This window comes from Anabrus simplex, chromosome 2 (assembly GCF_040414725.1).
Source record: "Anabrus simplex isolate iqAnaSimp1 chromosome 2, ASM4041472v1, whole genome shotgun sequence".
NCBI classification, from domain to species: Eukaryota; Metazoa; Arthropoda; class Insecta; order Orthoptera; family Tettigoniidae; genus Anabrus; species Anabrus simplex.
Window position 1 is genome coordinate 707,832,978 of NC_090266.1, and position 20,001 is coordinate 707,852,978.

General features: G+C 38.9%; 1 protein-coding gene across 4 annotated transcripts in view; it reads right to left on the bottom strand.

Moving 5' to 3' along the window:
* LOC136864388 (armadillo repeat-containing protein 10) overlaps window positions 1–20,001 on the bottom strand; it is a 194,326-nt gene that overhangs the window by 71,714 nt on the left and 102,611 nt on the right. For all 4 annotated transcript variants that reach the window (XM_067141321.2, XM_067141322.2, XM_067141323.2 and 1 more), the window contains exons 4-5: window positions 15,318–15,435; window positions 9,619–9,753 (exon numbers count right to left, since the gene is read on the bottom strand). In XM_067141321.2, the coding sequence (XP_066997422.1) occupies window positions 9,619–9,753; window positions 15,318–15,435 (253 nt within the window). The remainder of the gene's footprint in view (window positions 1–9,618; window positions 9,754–15,317; window positions 15,436–20,001) is intronic.

Sequence of the window (20,001 nt, forward strand, 5' to 3'; positions counted from 1 at the left end):
ATAGGTATATAAAATAAAAAATTAAAGCTTTCCAATTCACAAACATCTAAGCATTACAACTGTCTGAGGGCAACCTGGATGGGTGGCAACCCTATTGCAATCATACTGGGGCAAAACTGTGTTAATTTCACAATTGAAGACCACTAATGAGCTTGAATATTTCCAATTCTTGTTGATGTTATATTTGTGTATGACTACTCCTTAATCCCGTTTCCAGATGAGGTGAGGTGAAACTGTATGGTATGTTTTTACAAGTGATATGATATCTGTGTATGTCCAACACTTGCCCCGTTTCTCTATGGGGTCGGCTTTGAAGCGAGATGAATCTTTGTAGCAACTGGATGCCCTTCCTGATGTCAACCTCATCACAAGAGTTAATGAGATGAAATGAATGACGTGATATATGATAGGAAGGGAGAAGGTGAAACCCAGTGCCGGCACATAGCCTACTTCTGTCGAATAGCACCTAGAGGTCTGCTCAAGGCTTAAAACATAATACAACAAGTTAATCTCACTGAAAGCCAAGAGACTTCATCTTTGAATCAACATCATCATGCTTAGCCATACTCAACTCTATCGCCCCTTCCGACCAGCATGTCAACAAAACCTACAATTCGTATTAACGCCAAAATATCACATCAAATGAGATGGTCCAAAGGAGCCCAACATCAATTTTAAATATCAACTAGGACCTACCTGTTAACACATCATCATTAAAGTGAAATATATATATTTTTTTTTGCTAGGGGCTTTACGTCGCACCGACACAGATAGGTCTTATGGCGACGATAGGATAGGAAAGGCCTAGGAGTTGGAAGGAAGCGGCCGTGGCCGTAATTAAGGTACAGCCCCAGCATTTGCCTGGTGTGAAAATGGGAAACCACGGAAAACCATCTTCAGGGCTGCCGATAGTGGGATTCGAACCTACTATCTCCCGGATGCAAGCTCACAGCCGCGCGCCTCTACAGTGAAATATATTATACCATATGCTAATGACATTTACCTTACGTAAACAAATATTCATTCTTCAGTCATTCAATGATATTTTAAATTGTTAATGTTTATCATCACGTTTTAAAAATACAACATTTGATTTGATAATTTGGAATGTTTCTCCGTTTTAAACAAATTGTTAATCAACATTACTACATATTAACTTTTATCACTAGTTCATAATCAACCTTTGCATAATTCATTTTACTCACAGTCACAAGCCTTTAAAAGCCACCAATGTAATGGCTTTTTACCACATATTAATTTCTTATTCAAGACCTTTCAAGGCTCTTTATAATATAGCCTTATTTTAGCATTAGTTCATTAGTCAATCAGGTGCCTGATTTTATTTTAAGGTCAAATCATGTCTGATGATGTCTACAACATTAAGGTGAAATATGTACCATATTTTAAACAACATGTAAATGAACAATTTAACAAGGAAAAGATCCTAATTGTCTGTGTTTGATGTATTGATTTGGTGGTTAAATTAATAAAACCACTTATTGTTGTTATATCAGTTAAGTGGTATGTTCCGAGCTGTCAGTGGAAAGATGGCGTGGAATAACATTAGTAAACAAATAAGTTTTAGTGGTGTTTTTAAAAGTAGGAAAGATCACAAAATGAACAAAAAGTTGGAGAACAAGAAAATCATCTTCGTATTTTTGGATTTGGAAAAAGCTTACGATACAGTTAAGAGAAAACATGTATGGGAATGCCTACTGAAAAGGAATGTATCAAAATCATTAATTAACAAGATAAAAATGTTGTATCATGACAGTAAAGCAGTGTACAAGTGGGGAGTGGTGACAAACATTTTATACAAAAAAAAGGTCTCATGCAAGGAAGTGAACTCTCGCCAATATTGTTTATTACGTAGGTCAAGTCGTAAGTCATGGCAACTATTTTTTTTCTTGCGAACAGGAGACAACACGGAAAATCTAAGATATGCATTTGGAAATGTACGGTATGTACTTGCGTATGATGCCACTAGATGGTGTATGTAAACAACGGTGTGGGTCTAAGCATGCTCCCAATTTCAGTGAGTGAGTGAGCGAGTCAACAAGCAGAGTGTATATTAAAATAGCAGTTCTCCGCGGCAGAAATGCACGCCAATGCCATGCAGAGCTGCGGGAAGCCTTAGGTGGGTAACGGTTTGCTTACAAAGAGGACATCATAACAGCATTTCGGAGAGAGGTGTTACACGTTAGCGATACACATTCAGCAAATGGTATTCAGCGCCTGCCCCACTGCTGGCAACGCACAGTGAAAACCTTGGGGGATTATTTCAAAGGTCTGTAGCGAGTGGAGACCTGTCCTTTGTACATAGTCTGGTGTATTTGCTGCCTATACCATAATAAAACAATGTTTACCAATGGCCTGTGTTCTGTCACTTTCCTACGATAATCTCCTGAAGTCAGAATTTGTCTGCAGGCATTATGCATAAGTACGTGCCCTATATTTCCAAATGCATATCTTAGATTTTCCGTGTTGTCTCCTGTTCGCGACAAAAAAAAAAGAGTTGCCATGACTTACGACTCGAACCTCGTATATTGATGGATGAAATCACAAAACATGCAAAACGGAGTATTAGTAGTGATGAAGTGAATGCTTTGGTATTTGCAGATGATGTGGTGATTTTGGGAAAGGGAGAAAAGGAAATACAAAGAACAGTGGATGTTTGGAATGAAAACTGAAGGAGTTTGGAATGGTAATTAGTAAAAAGAAAACTGTAATCATGCACTGTGGAAAAGAGAAAAAGAGAAGCCAAGTGAACATAGACGGAGAACGGTTAGAGAATGTAGAACAGTTTACATATCTGGGTAGCATTATTAATGGAAGTAATGAAATCAACCCCGAAATTAATAACAAACTAAGTAAAGATACAACATTTTATCAAGTCGGAGAGCTTTTATGGGATGACAAAGTACCCAAGAGAATGAAATTAACATTATATAAACAGTATTTCATACCAATTGTAACATACGGACTAGAAATGCTGGTAACTAATAAGAGACAAGATAGTAAGATCCAAGCAGTAAAAATGAAATTTTTAAGAACATTGGTTAAAAAGACAAGAAGAGATAGAATTCAAAATATTAAAAGCAGAGAAGAGCTAAATATAGAACCATTAGTACAGAAGATACAGAAAGCAAGACAGATGGTTCGGACATGTACGAAGGTGTTTTTTTTCAACCTCCGGAGGGTCATAAATGAAAGACAAGTGTACGTATCCAAATGAATTTATTACCAAATGTTAGGTACAAATGCGGTTACTTTTCAACATAATCACCATGAAGGTTAGAGGCATTTGTCATACCTGTGGACAAGCTTTTCGATCCCCTCTGCAGAGTACGTTGCCGCCAGTGAGTTCAGATACGCCCGAACGTTGGTTTGAAGATCTTCATCCTCCTGGAACCTCTGCCCTCTCAGCCACTTTTTCAGTCCCGGGAAGAGGTGGAAGTCACTCGGCACTAAATCGGGACTGTACGGTGGGTGGTCAAAAACGTACCACCGAAATTCCTCCTGCAGAAGTTGTTGGGTGACACGAGCACTGTGAGGGCATGTGTTGTCATGAATGAAGAGGATTCCAGACGTCAGCATGCCTCGTCGCTTGTTCTGTATGGCCCTCCGCAGTCATCGTAAAGTCTGACAATAAACAGCTGCAATGATCGTAGACCCCCGTTCCATGAACTCAACAAGCAACACACCTTTTTGGTCCCAAAAGACTGTAGCCATCATCTTCCTGTCGTTGAAGGTTTGCTTAAACTTCTTCGGTTTGTTTGGTGAGTGCGTGTGCATCCATTGACGTGATTGTTGTTTTGTTTCGGTGGTGACGTACGAAACCCAAGTCTCATCGCCAGTCACAATTTTCTTCAACAAATCGCCAACTTCAGCCTCATAACGGGTAAGAAACGTTAACACTGCTGCCATCTGGCGACTTTTGTGGTCATCAGACAACATCTTCGGAACCCATTGGGCGCACAATTTCCTGTAGCGCAGGTGTTCTATTAGGATCTTGTAAACAGATGACCTTGAAACTGCAGGAAATTTCTCACACAACTCGATTACGGTAAACCTTCGCTTCTTGCGAACCTCTTGGTCAATTTCGTGAACAATGTCATCTGTAGCAACAGACTTGCGTCCTTGCCCCCCTTCATCGTGAACATCGTCCGGCCTTCTTTGAACTTCCTGCACCATTCACGCACAACACCATCACTCATAACGTTTGGACCGTATACTCGACTCATTCGTCGATGAATGTCAGCTGCACTATTCCCTTCTGCTTGAAGGAAACGTATCACACTATGCACCTCACAGCGTCAATAGTAGCGGCCATGTTTCCGTGCCAATACCTTGGCTCACACTGGTGTGAGGAAGTTGGCTGTGACCACGGGTAGAGGGGAGGACTTGTGCAGTCACCTTCCATGCGCGAATAGTTCCCACAGCTTGTGTGGTTCTTTACCTGCACGATCGAAGGTTGAAAAAAAAAAAGCCTTCATAAAAAGAATGGGAAAGGACTGGGTAGCAAGAAGGGAATTGGAAAGAGAAGTTAAGGGAGAGAGACCAGTTGGAGGACCGAGAAGAAGTTGGATGGATCAGATTTGGAAGGACATTAGAAAAGCTGGATTGGATGTAGCGGAAGTAATGGAGCAGGAAAAGTGGAAGGACAGAAAGGAGTGGAGGAGGCTTGTTAACCACACCCGGGCAACTCGAGTGGGACATTGATGATGATGATGATGAGTATAAAAATTAAGCGATTGTTTATTCATCATTTATTTCTAACGAGTTAACGACTGTTATTGACCATGTTATTTACATATTTGTTATGAAAACGTGTTCTCCTCTTTCATTTCTAATATTCTTTACGGAACACCAGTTGATGTGTATTACTGATCGACTCCAACATCGCCTTCGAATGTCAATGAGAGAGCTTGCAAGGGCACATGGCGAGAAAACTATACCGAAGGTCGCATTAATGCTTCAGTTTTCTTATTCAAACAGCGTCACCTAACCTAACTTAACCTTATGAAGTTCTACAACTGCAGCAGCATGAAAAACTATGAAATTGATAACACTACAAATATCACTGAGGAAATTAATTCTATATCATTTAATAATAATGTTATTTGCTTTACGTCCCACTAACTACTTTTACAGTTTTCGGAGAGGCCAAGGCTTCGACAATAGTTTCATCATTTCTTTATTTGTTGAGACAGACACTCGAAATTGAATACTGTAGAAGAAATCTGGTTTCATGCAGATGGTTTGCGACACCATCATCCTCTTCCTTTCCCATTATCCAGTTCCTGCCAGGTCAGAGCATCTATGGCACTTCTCAACATTCCTCTCTCCTTCAACCATTCCTCTTCCATAATTTTGTCCAAGTCCAGGTTTCTTCTTCTTGCACTGCTCTTTATTGAGTCAATCCACCTTTTTTCTAGGTCTCCCTCTTTCTTTCTTTCCCTCAAACCTCATCTCCATCATCTGTTTTGGTATTCTTTTATCCTCCATCCTCTTTACATGCCCAGACCATCTTAGTTTACTCCTATCAATTTTCTCGTTTAGCTTTTCCATTCCGAGTTCCTTTCTCACATCTTCATTTCAACCTGTCCTTCCTTCCTATCGTACTACTTAGGTACTCATTTTGCTGGCTTCAATTATACTCTCCTTCCTAGTTGTCACTGTCTAGGTCTCAGCCGCATAGGTCAATATGGTTGCACAGTACATTTTGTACATTATCTCTTTTCACTTCCATGGTACTTCCTTATTCCAGACAAGGTTCCTTATACTCTGGTAGAATGCATTGGCCTGTTGCACCCTTTTGCTAACCTCCATGTCCAACCTTGTATTCTGCATTAATTCACTCACTAGGTATTTGAAACTCAACAATTTCAAGGCTATGACCACCAGTTTTGCAACAATGGCCCAGTAATACTGTACGAGTGCTAATTTTTATAAACTATGATACTGAGATGTCCTATAGGAATGGCACATCTATGAGCGAGTTGGTTATGTAGCACAGGTTGAGAAGCAGTAAGCTTGCATTCTGGAGATTGTGGGATGAGGACACATGCACTATCTTTCCTATTCTGAGCCTCTCATTTATCAGCGCTGCCAAAATCCTTTAAGAAAGCAGAACCATGTACGAAACAAAATAACTTGAGGTTAGGCTCTTAAAGACACAATCATCTATCTCTCTCAGTTTTTATTTGCTACATCAATCAGTCTCTCATAAAAAATCTTAATTTTTCCATGATGATTACAAGTTGCTTTACGTCGCACCAACACAGGTAGGTCTTATGGCAATGATGGGATAGGAAAGGGCTAGGAGTGGGAAGGAAGTGGCTGTGGCCTTAATTAACGTACAGCCCCAGCATTTGCCTGGAGTAAAAATGGGAAACCAAGGAAAACCATCTTCGGGGCTGCCAAGAGTGAGGTTCGAACCCACTATCTCACGAGTGTAAGCTCACAGGTGCGCACCCCCCATGATGAATATACTGGAGCAAAACTAGTCATAATTCCAACAGCCACAATATCAACTCAATAATAATAATAATAATAATAATAATAATAATAATAATAATAATTATTATTATTATTATTATTATCGCCATCACTCATAAAAACCAGAGCCTTCTCAATGCCCCTTATAGAAGGTAACTACAATGAGACAATAAATGGTATGAGAAATGCAGGCTAGAGTTCATAAAATAATAATGAAGGATTAGCTGGTCAACAGGAAAGCTCAAGCTACCTACCAGAAAGCAGCCACCAAACCCATCATCAAGATCACCTGAAGCATCAAACGGTGACAACAACTCAGCTAAGGTACATGCACAACGGTCCAGAGGCGGCCCCAAATAAAGTATTTAAAAAAATAAAAAATAATAGAAATAAAAAAAAACCAACAACAGTTAAAGTTTCCTTAACTACTATCAGTCATAAGCAAAATTTCTGTGTCAACACCCAACTGACACAGGTCTCTTGTATTTACTGTATCATCATCATCATCATCATTTCCCTTTATCCAGCTGTAGCCGGGTAGGGGCAAATATGGTTCCTCTCCACTTTCTTCGGTCTTTCCACCACTCCTCCTCCAACACTGTGTCCCAGTCCAGGTTTCTTTCTATAATGCTGCGTTGGATGGTATCCTTCCATCTCAATCGTGGTCGTCCAGGGCCTCTCCTTCCTTGGATTTGCATTTCCATCACCTTTTTCGGCATTCTTTCGTCGCTCATTCGCTTTATGTGCCCAAACCATCTTAGTCGGCTCTTCTCTATTCTATCATTAATTTTTTCCACTCCAATTTCTTCCCGGATTTTCTCATTCCTTATTTTGTCTCTTCTACTCTTCTGTATCATGCTCCTCAAGAACTTCATTTCGGCTGCCTGTATTCGACTCTCATCCTTCTTTGTCATTGTCCAAGTTTCTGCTCCGTAAGTTGTTATGGGTACGTAATACATCTTGTACATAGTATCCTTTGCTTCCGTTGGCACATCTTTGTCCCATAACATGTTTCTTACACTATGATAGAAACAACTTCCAGCTTGAATCCTTTTACTAATCTCAGCATCCAGTCGAGCATTCTCCATTAATACACTCCCCAGGTATTTAAACGTTTCCACTACTTCCAGGGGCTTGCCTGCTTGTCTGTATTTACTGTAATCATTCCTAAATCTTGACTGACTGTTTGGGCATTCAAAGTCCAACCATCAGCACAGGAGGTAAGAGTCCTACCAATCTCACTACATAGCATCAGAATTATGTTGAGTAATATTGTGTTCAGAGAGAACACAGTGGAGGAAGTAAGCAGGAACAATTTGGAGAGATTATCATGCTTATACAATACACGGAAACACTAACATGACTGAAACACGCTATCAAGTACAAGGGACAATGAATGACTTCTAAGAGGTCATCATACACGACTATTATTATTAGTTATTTTTGTGATCACAATTCAATACGGATCAAAACCATGAAGTTTATATCCTATAACAGCGTTTACTCGAAGAGTTATTAACTAACACTAATGGTTATACATTTACACAGGTACACATTCGTAAGTTATTCGCTCTGACACAACCTGAAACAATTACACTATGGTCATTTCTGCAACTGTCACTTGGACCCTACGGCAGTTCTCTGTACACAGTACCACTGTACTACAATAGTGGTCGTACACATCACAGTTTACGCGCGTGCATGCAATCTTACATTTATAATCACAGTGGTCTTCTTTTGTCCCAGATCACACAGCTACACTGTTGTCCCTTGTCACTCAGTTGCACTGTTTGTCAGTTCACATGCAGCACTCCATCAACACTGTAGCATGGTGATCTGGTATTCACAGCAGTACACACCCTGCACAACACTGTTCTCAGCTGCACTCCACTGAACCTGTGACTGTAGCCCTCCTCGCTCTCACTCTCTGACCTCACACTGAACCGAATCGAGCTAGTCGCACCTGTCTTTTATAGGGAGGCCACCCCTTCCAGATGCTCTGCGAGAGTGGAAGCCCCTGGGAATCTCTGGAAGTTGAATCATCTGGTACACCACTGGAAGGCACATAGTGATGGCAGTGGTAGTAGATGTGCTGATTAATGAGCGCCTGGGTTGTCTCTGAATGGCTGCCTGTAATGGAGGGAAGGGCAGGGCCATATCTTGGTGATGTTGCTCGCTAGCTATCTCGCTCCGCCGAAGGTCGTACATTAAAATGGTGGACAGCGTCACCATATATATTAATATAATGTTCATTACTGAACAAGCAGCAAATGTTGGAAGGGTTGCAATCAAATTACCCTCATTCAGGAAGTTGGTTAATGTTAATTTAGACCCACAGGGGTTCTTTTACGTGCCAGTAAATCTACCGACATGAGGCCGACTTATTTGGGCACCTTAAAATACCATCGGACCGAGCCAGGATTGAACCTGCCAAGTTGGGGTCAGAAGGCCAGCGCCTCAACCGTCTGAGCCACTCAGCCCGGCTCAGGAAGTTCGAATCTGAGCTTTTGTTTACTCAAATAGAGAACGCTCTTCATAGCAAACAAAATTGTACTCCTAGTAAGTGAGGTGCTAGGCTTGTAACAAAATACATTTTCACTACTTGCTTTACGTCGCACCAACACAGATAGTTTTATGGCGACGATAGGATGGGAAAGGGCTAGGAGTGGGAAGGAAGCGGCCATGGCCTTAATTAAGGTACAACCCCAGGATTTGCCTGCTGTGAAAATGGGAAACCACAGAAAACCATTTTCAGGGCTGCCGACAGCGGGGTTCGAACCTACTAACTCCTGAATACTGGATACTGGCCGCACTTAAGCGACTGCAGCTATCGAGCTCGGTAGCAAAATATAAACCCAGTAAAATACAGCACTTTGTACTACAAAAATTTAAAAACAAATCCATGTGTGGACAATGAAAGCACCTACAGAACTAAAGCACAGAAAATTCTATCAAGTGATATTTAGGAAATACCTCTCCTTTTTTCCTCGCCTTTCCCAATTACCTGCAGTCAGCAGTTTGAAACCATTTAGCCCATTTTTAGGGTTGGATGCCTTTCCTGATGCCAACCACTTAGGAATACAACTCTATTTTAAGAAAATTAAAATATGTACTTACTTTCATTTCCTTCTGGTTTTCTTGGTTAAGTGAAAGGTTCCCCAAGGCTTTAATCGTTGCTAACTGTACAGATGTTTTGGGATAGTTTAAAAGGTTCTGGAGCCGAAACAAACAGCCAGCTTCCCGGAGAATATCCTGAAATAAGGAGAAACAGCCATATTTTTCTCTTGGTAAATTACTGTCCTAATTATGCACAGCAGTGTATGCTATCCTTACAAACATTCTGAGTGTTGCTGGAATGAAAGACGACAGGGAAAACCGCAGTACCCGGAGAAAAACCTGTCCCACCTCCGCTCTGAACCACGGAACTCAGTGGTGAGCGCCCGACGCTGCCGCCTGAGCCACGGAGGCTTCATTCAAAACGTAATTAAAATGTTTAATAATAATGAATAATAACGTTATTTCCTTCACGTCCCACTAACTACTTTTACAGTTTTCAGAGATGCCAAGGTGCTGGAATTTTGTTCCATAAGAGTTATTTTACATGCCAGTAGTAAATCTAGCAGCACAAGGCTGATGTATTTGAGCACCTTCAAATACCACCAGACTGAGTCAGGATTGAACCTGCCAAGTTGGGGTCAGAAGGCCAGCACCTTAACGGTCTGAGCCACTCAGCCCGGCAATTGAAATACAGTAGAAGTCTGCTATAGAGAAAATTCATAACAATGAAAAATTTACTTGCTATAGCGGAATTTCGTTATATCAGATTTTTGTAAAAGTTGAGGAAAACTCCCATACACATTAAAATCGGTATGAAACAGCAATCAGTTTGTTCAAAACTTGCGTTTGTGTGGATGATATCTACACTACAGCTTACCTGTTTGTTATTTTTCGAAATCCGATACTACATGAAAGTGTATGTTTAATTTCATCGGAGACAACCCTGAATGCAATACGACCTCCACTTTTTCCTTCAAAAAATTAAATCAGACTTAAAAAGTACTTTGTAAAATCATATGAATGCCTTTCTTGTACAGTATGCGTTTTTAGACTTTTTTTTTCAATAACAAAGTTTTATTATGCCACCTGTTCAATACATTATAATGTTGTCACAATTAAAATATTTTCATTAATTAAGAAGTTATATGTGGGACATGTTTCGCTCCCTTACAGAATCTCGAAGAATGGTTATGTTCGTAAATAATGACTTAAGAACTATTAAACCGTTTTTCACAAACTTAAACTTACTCTACTAGAATATCATAAAATGCAGAATCTTTGAAGACATGCCTTAATAACATGGGCTTAATAGGAATGATACATTAAAATTGTGGAAGAATGAGTTGTTCTAAATTATTTAAAACAAGTAGCATGTCTAAAATCTTACAAAGATGTGAAATTCAATCTTGAGAACTAAATTTAAAGATTTTCTTTGCAATGAGATCTGGTAACAAATTTTTTATTCCTTGTGGATAAGAGTCTATAAGGACTCAAAGATCTCGTCAATTTGATAATTGAACTTGTGACAGGATGAATGTTGGTCTTCATGAAATTTAAATACTTGTTGTCATTTGACCTTGGCGAATGCTGTTGAATAAATACGCTCTTGTTGACGTCAGAAACCGTACGTTGAAATAATGGATCTAACAATGCATGATTGAAAGGGATTGAATCCTTATAGACTCTTATCCTCAAGGGATAAAAAACTTCTTTACCAGATCTCATTGCAAAGAAAATCTTTAAATTTAGCTCTTAAGATTGAATTTCATGTCTTTCTAAGATTTGACATATGCTACAGTATTTGTTTTAAATATTTTTGAACAACTCATTCTTCCACAATTTTAATGTATATCTCCTAGTTATTAAGGCATGTCTCCAAAGATTCTGTATTTTATGATATTCTAGTAGAGTAAGTTTAAGTTTGTGAAAAACGGTTTAATAGATATTAAGTAATTATTTACGAACATAACCATTCTTCGAGATTCAGATTTGGCTGATGATGCTCTGTAAGGGGGGCAAAACATGTTGCACATATAACTTTTAATTAACGAAAATATTTTAAATGTGACAACATTATAATGTACTGAACAGGTGGATCATAATAAAACTTTCTTATTGTAAATAACAGATTTCAATATGGATTAAAACATGAGATCAGTAACTTGCAATATCTTTGTCTTCACGCCAACGCCAAACATTGGCTTTGGTTATGCCGTATTTTTTGCGGCTGCACAATTATTCTTTATTTCCGCAGGTTTAATAACCATTAACTTAAAATTGGCATCATAATATCGAAGAGAACCCGTTTAAAATTTGCCGGCAATATATGTTCCACGCATCTCTACAATACTACAATCCATCAGGAAAATATTCTTGCTGTCTATAAAACTGTTACTTTTATCCAGCGTCAGCTACAACCAGCTGCTACACGCACATCTCGCATGCCAGGTTCGGTCAACTTCAGCGGCTAGAGATGTATAGGCCTAATCGCGGACGTTGAAGGTCAACGAACGAGAGTACTGATCCGCGGTATGGCCATTCCGCCCTTGCGGTTTTCATGCACACACTTCACAATTTCATCTTCAACTTCATAAAAACGTCCTTGTTGCAGGCCACTGAATGCGTTTTTTGTATAGTACGCATTTTTTAGCTATATTTGTCTTCACGCTCGCCGAATATTGGCTTTAGTTAGCCCTATGCAATATTTTCTTGCAGCTGTATAATTATTCTACATTTCCAAGTGTTTAATAACCATTAACTGAAAATTGGCATCATAATATCGACGAAAACCTGTTGAAAATTTGCCGGCAATACCTCTTCATGTATCTTTAGCATACTACGATCCATCACGAAAATATTCCTGCTGCCTTTAAAACTATGAATTTCACTAAGTATCAGGTACAGTAGACACCTTGTAACTCTGCCACAGAGTAGCCATGGCCTTTCTAATAATTCGAAGGCTTGCATGTTTTGATGCTATTCTGCAGATCTGAGAAATGTTTTTGTAGAGGCCAATACAGGACTATCACTGGCTTGAATTCTACTCTCCTGTCTACTTGTCACTGTCCAGGTCTCAGCCGCATAGGTCAATATGGGTGCAAAATACATTTTGTACATTATCTCTTTACACTTCCATGGTACATCGTTATTCCAGACAACGCTTCTTATACTCTGGTAGAATGCATTGCCCTGCAGCACCCTACTGCTAATCTCCATGTCGAGCCTTGTATTCTGAATTAATTCACTCCCTATGTATTTGAAACTGTCAATAATTTTAAGGCTTTTGCCACCAATTTTCACAATGCCTTCCCCCTCTTGGTATCACCATGGTTTTGCTTTTCTCTGCACTGATTTTCATACAATATTTTTCAATTTTATCGTTCAGTGCATCAAGCTAATCTTGTACTTCTTTGCTGTTTGTTTCCCAGACCACAATATTATCAGCATATAGTAATAACTTCATCTCTCTATTCCCATAAGCTTTCTTTGTCTCCTTTACAATTTCGTCCATATCCATCTTAGTCTAGTTTCATTTCTAAACTGTTCTGTCCTTCCAAACTGAGTAGGTATGCTGTATGCTGCTAACACAGATTTTGTTCATTGCCTGTACCATTTCCAGAGTTTGTGTACACAGTCTCTTTTTTGCCCATGGTTTCCCACATCTTCACCCTAGGAACCCTATCGTATGCCTTTGTTAGATATATGAATATCATGACCAGAACCTTTCCAAATTTCCAATTCTTTTCCATTAATTGCCTCATGCTGCAGATTAGGTCCACTGTAGATATTCCACTTCTACAGCCATACTGCTCCCCAGTTTTTCCCTCAAAAAAGAAAAAAAAGAAAAAAAAGAAAAAAAAAATCAGGCCTGAAAAGTGCTTTGTGAAATCATATGAATGCCTTTCTTGTACAGTTTTTTTAAGACTATCTTTGTCTTCAAGTCAACACGGAACAATGGCTTTAATTATGCCATATTTACTTGCGGCTGCACAATTATTCTTCATATCCGCGAGTTTAATAACCATTAAATTAAAATTGGCATCATAATATAGAAGACAAACAGTTGAAAATTTGCCAGCAATACCTGTTCCACTTCTCTACAATACAACGATCCATCATGAAAATATTCCTGCTGTCTATGAAACTGTTACTTTTACTAAGCATCAGGTACAACCGGCTGCTGCTAGGTGCACATCTCACTTGCTGGCTTCAGTCAACTGCAGCAGCTAGCGATGTATAATGAAGACAAGGACGTTGACGGTAAATGAGTTTACTGCGCCTTGGTACAGCCATTCCGCCCATGCATTTTTCACGCATATACCTCACAATTTCATCTTCAAATTCTTTAAAGCGTGCTTGTTGCGAGCCACTGAATGCATTTTTTGTACATTACACATTTATAAGCTATCTTTTTTTCACGCGAACATGGAACAATGGCTTTAGCTATACTGTATTTTCTTGCTGCTGCACAATTATTTTTCATTCCCACGTGTTTAATATAACCATTAACTTAAAATTGGCATCATAATATCAAAGAGAATCCGTTGAAAATTTGTCGGCAATACCTGTTCCACGTGTCTTTACTATACGATGGTCCATCATGAAAATATTCCTGCTGTCTGTAAAACTGTGAATTTTACTAAGTATCAGGTACAGTAGACAACTTGTAACTCTGCCACAGAGTAGCCATGGCCTTTCTCATAATTCGAAGGCTTGCATGTTTCGATGCCATTCTGCGGATTTGAGAAACATTTTTGTAGAGACCTATACAGGGACTTTTTAAAAATCTATTCAAGGGATTGTCGCTAGCCCGGTCGCCCGCCCTGCAAGTCTGCCTTCCGCCAAATAGAATATCATTCCCTCTTCAATATTTCCTGAGAACCAGTGATGTTACACAGAGGCACTGTACGACCGGTTGCCGCAGCTAGCGATGTAGACTATAGACCTAATAAAGACGCGGATGTTGAAGGTCGAGTTTTATGCACACACAGGGGGTGAAGGGAAGCAGCGTGGTTACCATGGTAGCTGCCAGTGGTGCTCATTATTGTTAAGTCGCGAATGCAAGACGACCCTTGATTTTTCACAAGAGATTCGGAGAAATACTGTAATGTTATTGGTTTTACACCCCAGTAATTATTTTTATGGACATGCCAAGATGATGGTAACGTTGCTCTGCAGAAATTCTTTAGCATGCTTGTACATCTACCAACATGAAACTGACGTATTTGACCATCTTCAAATACCAGTGCACAGAGGCAGACTTAAACTTGACACCTTGGACAGAAAGTCAGTGGTTCAATAATCTGAGCCACTCAGCTATGTCAACTATATTTCTTTCTGTCTAAAAAGGCAGTATTAATGAACTTGACTATATTCTGTCTTTTAGTTAACATGTAACATACAACACAGTTGTTATTATTATTATTATTATTATTATTATTTGAACGTTACCAAGAGCACCATAATATAAGTCCAAAGATAGAAAGCACGGTCATTTAACGCAGTAATCTACCACATCATCACATTTTTCAATACTGACCTCCATCTTTTTGAAGGTACAACTGATACTGTTATTCACAACAAATTCACTCATTATCAGGAATGCTTTTATAACAACAGTTTCTAACCCTCATCACATGAAATGGTCTCCTCTCTCAAAGTTGTTGAAATGGTTAATGACGTGACAATGAAATGACTTTTGATGATGTAGAAGAGATAAAATTATATAAATGTTTTATACTAGTGAAACAGCCTCTCACCTGGTTTACAGAAAATGTTCCACAGTTACCAATGGTTATTAGAGTTCTTTCCAGAAGATGCTCATCATGACTGTGTAGGAGGGCTGCCAAACTCTTCGCTTCATGTGCAGTAATAACTCTAAAATGGAAAGGGAAAAATGTGTTAATAAACAGACCTGCCAATCTTTGGAATGGGGAATCAGTAATCAGGGTAATTACAGAATAAAGGAAAGCATCGACATGGGCACTTCAAATTTTCACTTTTAAAATATATCTAACCTAAAAGAAATGTATATATCGTATTTCACCGCATAATCGTCACACTTTTTATACTAAAATTTTCAAAAAAATTATCAGGTGCGACCATTACGCGAAGAATTTTTAATACCAATATTTGCATTATTCAAAAAAATGATTTATTACTAAATTTTACTTGATACAAATGTAAAGAAAGGCCTTGCTGTTTCAATTTGGCTTGTAAACTCTCTCTGGTTTTTTTTTTGGTCCACTGCAAAACATTAGGTTTAGGGATTCCCACTGATCTAGAATCCTGGTGATACAATCAAGGAGAGAAAGCTAATGAGAACTTATATATTTCAAAATCTTGTTAAGTTTAGAATCACATATCTCTTGATATAATTTCAAAGTGCCTAAGTCTTTTGGAACATTTTTCAAGATAATAGATGAGTTGAACAGGAAATGTTCAATACTGACTGGCAAATAAGCATTAGCTTTTTGAACAGTTAAATGGTTCTGATGGCACGGACATCTCTGTACAAAAACAGAAGACTGATTGTATCTGACGTATTCGACAAAGCCTTTATTACTGCCGATCACTGTGTTGGCATTGTCAGAAGCAACAGCTATACAATTTCCCCACAGAATATTTAGCATAGAAAACTCATTGATAACAAGCAAAAAAGATACCTGATAAAGCTTGACATCATTGATATCATCACTAGCATCAGTAGCTAAGGAAAATGGCATAGTTGCAAATATCGAACTATGTCTTATTTTGTGTTACTAGCCATAAAATTTATTAGTGCATAAGTTTTTGTTCTGCCACAGCCATACTTATGCACAGTTTTTGAATCCGGAAACAATGCTTCGAACAAATTCCCTGCATGGTCAGAAACTGCAATTGGAACATTATTTTAATAATAATAATAATAATAATAATAATAATAATAATAATAATAATAATAATAATAATAATAATAATAATAATAATAATATTATTTGCTCTACGTCCTACGAACTCCTTTTACGGTTTTCAGAGACGCTGTGGTTCTGGAATTTTGTCCCGCAGGAGTTCTTTTACAAGCCAGTAAATCTACCGACACGAGGCTGACGTATTTGAGCACCTTTAAATATCACTGGACTGAACCTGCCAAGTTAGGGTCAGAAGGCCAGCGCCTCAACCGCCTTAGCCAATCAGCCCTGCAAACATTATGTTCTACAAGGAGCGATATAAATAGCAACTCTGCATTTGTAACATTATTTTCCCCACTAGTGAAAAGAAATTTGTTATTGCTTTATTACCCTTATTTTTCCCCATGGGATTTGTGTTTCAAAGATTCAGTGTGCCTTCTACTATCATTATTATCCCCATGGACCACAGAAAAATCACACCACCACATGCTACAGAACACATGGTTAACACTAATTTCTGAGGTTATAAAACAGGGCCATTCTGTGACTACTGTATTAGTGCAACAGAAATAGTTGTAATTACAGTATAGTGTGTAGGGTAGGTATGTCCTTGTTCTGTATATTTATTGCGATACTTTTGGAGCATAGTATTTTTATTTCCAGTGACCCGCGCGTCGTGATGAGGATGAAATGATGATGAAGACGACACATACACCCAGTCCCCGTGCCAGCGAAATTAACCAATTATGGTTAAAATTCTCGACCCTGCCGGGAATCGAACCCGAGACCCCAGTGACAAAAGGCCAGCACGCTAACCATTTAGCCATGGAGCCGGACAAGAGAATGATGGCCCACTGCGACTCGTTATTTCGACATTATAAACAAACCCTAGATGACACAGACTTCGAATCTTACCGCATCTTAAGAAATCGCACAAAGAAGTTAATCAGAAATTTTAAAAAATGTATTTATTTCCGGAATCTAGCCAACAACTAAAATTCTAATCGCGCATGGGGCCATCTTAGAGCTCTGGGAATAGGAAAACATCAACAGAGACAGACAACTCCTGACATTCCACTTGACAAACTGAACGATTACTTTAGTAGAAGAAATATTCAACCTACCCCAATTAACTGCACCGACTCACCGCCCTCCGCTCCAGCCAACTCAACATTCACATTTCACAGTGTCACAGAAAATCAGGTTAAAAAGGCTCTGTACTTGATTAAATCAAAGACTATAGGTGTAGATGATATTCCTATTACTTTTGTACATAACATTATGGGTACTGTCCTGCCTATACTGACGCACATACTGAACTACAGTTTACTAAACGGAACATTTCCTCCTGTCTGGAAAACAGCCAATATAATACCAGTACTTAAGAGTTTAGACTCACTATCACCTTCTGACTACTCCCTGTGCTTTCTAAAGCCTTTGAACGTTTAGTATACGAGCAAATTTCTGGAATATCTAAATAAAAATGCTCTTTTGGACCCTTTGCAATCTGGATTAAAGAAGGATAACAGTACCGCGACAGCACTTTCGAAGGTTACTGAAGACATTAGAAACGCTATGGACAAACGACTGCTTACTATACGTATCCTTCTTGACTTCAGTAGCGCCTTTGACACTATAGTAATTTCGACCATGATAAAGAAAATGGAACTGCTAATTTCAAACTGGCTGTGCTTAAGGTTTTTAGTTTTTATTTGAGTAACCGTCAACAGCGTGTAACAGTAAACGACAAGGACTCTAAATGGAAAATGACATTTAGTGTTGCCCTACAGGGCAGTATTCCAGGGCCCCTAATTTTCTGTATTTATATCAATGACATTCCATCTGTGACAGGAAATAACACATACCACCTCTATGCTGATGATCTTCAAATATATCGACACTGCAAGACGACCTCCAACGACTCTGTGTATATGCACAACGAAAATCTCTTACACTATACTGCACAAAATCTCAGGCTATCATAATTGGATCACGAAAATTACTGAGCTGCTCAAACAATGTCGCAATCCCGCCTAGCCTACTGAATGGTAACATTATTCCCTACAGTAAAACGGTTAAAAATCTTGGCGTAATGATGAATGAAAAAGTTGATTGGTCTGATGACACGAAAGAAATACGTAAAAAGATTTTTGGAGTTCTTCACCCTCTTAAACGGTAGAGGGATGTATTTCCAGTTGAGCTACAGGCCAAATTAATACAGACACTTATTCTCCTATTCTTGATTATTGTGAAGTTGTTTTAATTGTCATGACGAGAGAAGAAACACTTGAAATTCAAGGAGCACTGAATTCCTGCCTGCGATTTACTTACAATATCGGGTACGATGTTCATATCACCCCATACTATCAGGGTGTCTAATGGCTGATGTCTGATAAACGTCGGCAGCTATACACTTTAACAGTGGTGTTTAGAGTGGTAGCTGAAAGTCAGCCACTGTCTATTTCTTCGAAATTCATCTTTTTATTATCATTTCACAACTTAAATACATGTTCTAGATTCATTCTTCCCATTCCACTGCACCGCACAAATAAAATGAATAGATCATTTGTGCTGACTCACCAGATTATCAAATTCCCTGCCAGCTCAAGTCAGAGAAACTAGCTTTTTTTAAAATCACGATTTAAGGTCACCTGCCGAGACTACCTGCTGAGGACAGCTGACTGAATGGTTGAAGTATGAATGTGTGAGTGCCTGAGGATTAGTCATTTTTAAGAGTTTTTAGTATTAATTAGTTTTAATATTAGTTTAGTTAGTAATTTATTTAAATTTATTTTCAATTCTATTAATTTATGTCGTTTTAACTATTTTAAGTATCTCAGTATTTTATTTAAGATTCTGATTAGTATGTGGTTAAGTGTACGAGAGGGCCTGGAGCCCTAACTTTGCCACTGTATGGAAGGCACTAATAAATAAATGAATAAATAAATACATAAATATAGAATGCAAAGCTTATGGGTATAGATATTTTGTTAGTTGGTAAAGAAAAATACACGTCACAACATACGCTAGGTAGGGTTTACCTTGTCCAGTTAGTTTCCTTCGCGGTTAGGGCCACGCAGCTTTGAGCTTGCATCCAGGAGATAGCGGATTCAAACCCCACTGTCTGCAGCCCTGAAAATTGTTTCCCGTGGTTTCCCATTTTCACAACAAGCAAATGGTGGGGCTGTACCTTAATCAAGGCCACGGCCGCTTCCTTCCCACTCCTAGGCCTTTCTTATCCCACCGTCACCATAAGACCTATCTGTGTCGGTGCGACGTAAAGCAAATTGTTAATTACTTTCCCTTGCAAGCCTGAGATACATAATTTAGTATCGTAGTATAAAGTTACAGTTTTGTGATGCTAATATACGTTTGTATAATTTTTATTAACGTGCCAGAAACCGACACAGAGCTGTTTCCATTTCAACACCGTTAAGGGCCACCGACCCAAGGCGGGATATGGACCTGCGGACTCGGACTCAGAAGGACAGCGACTCAACCAACTAAGCCACATGAAAAGGAGGCACTTGTGATTATTGTTATAAATAGATGC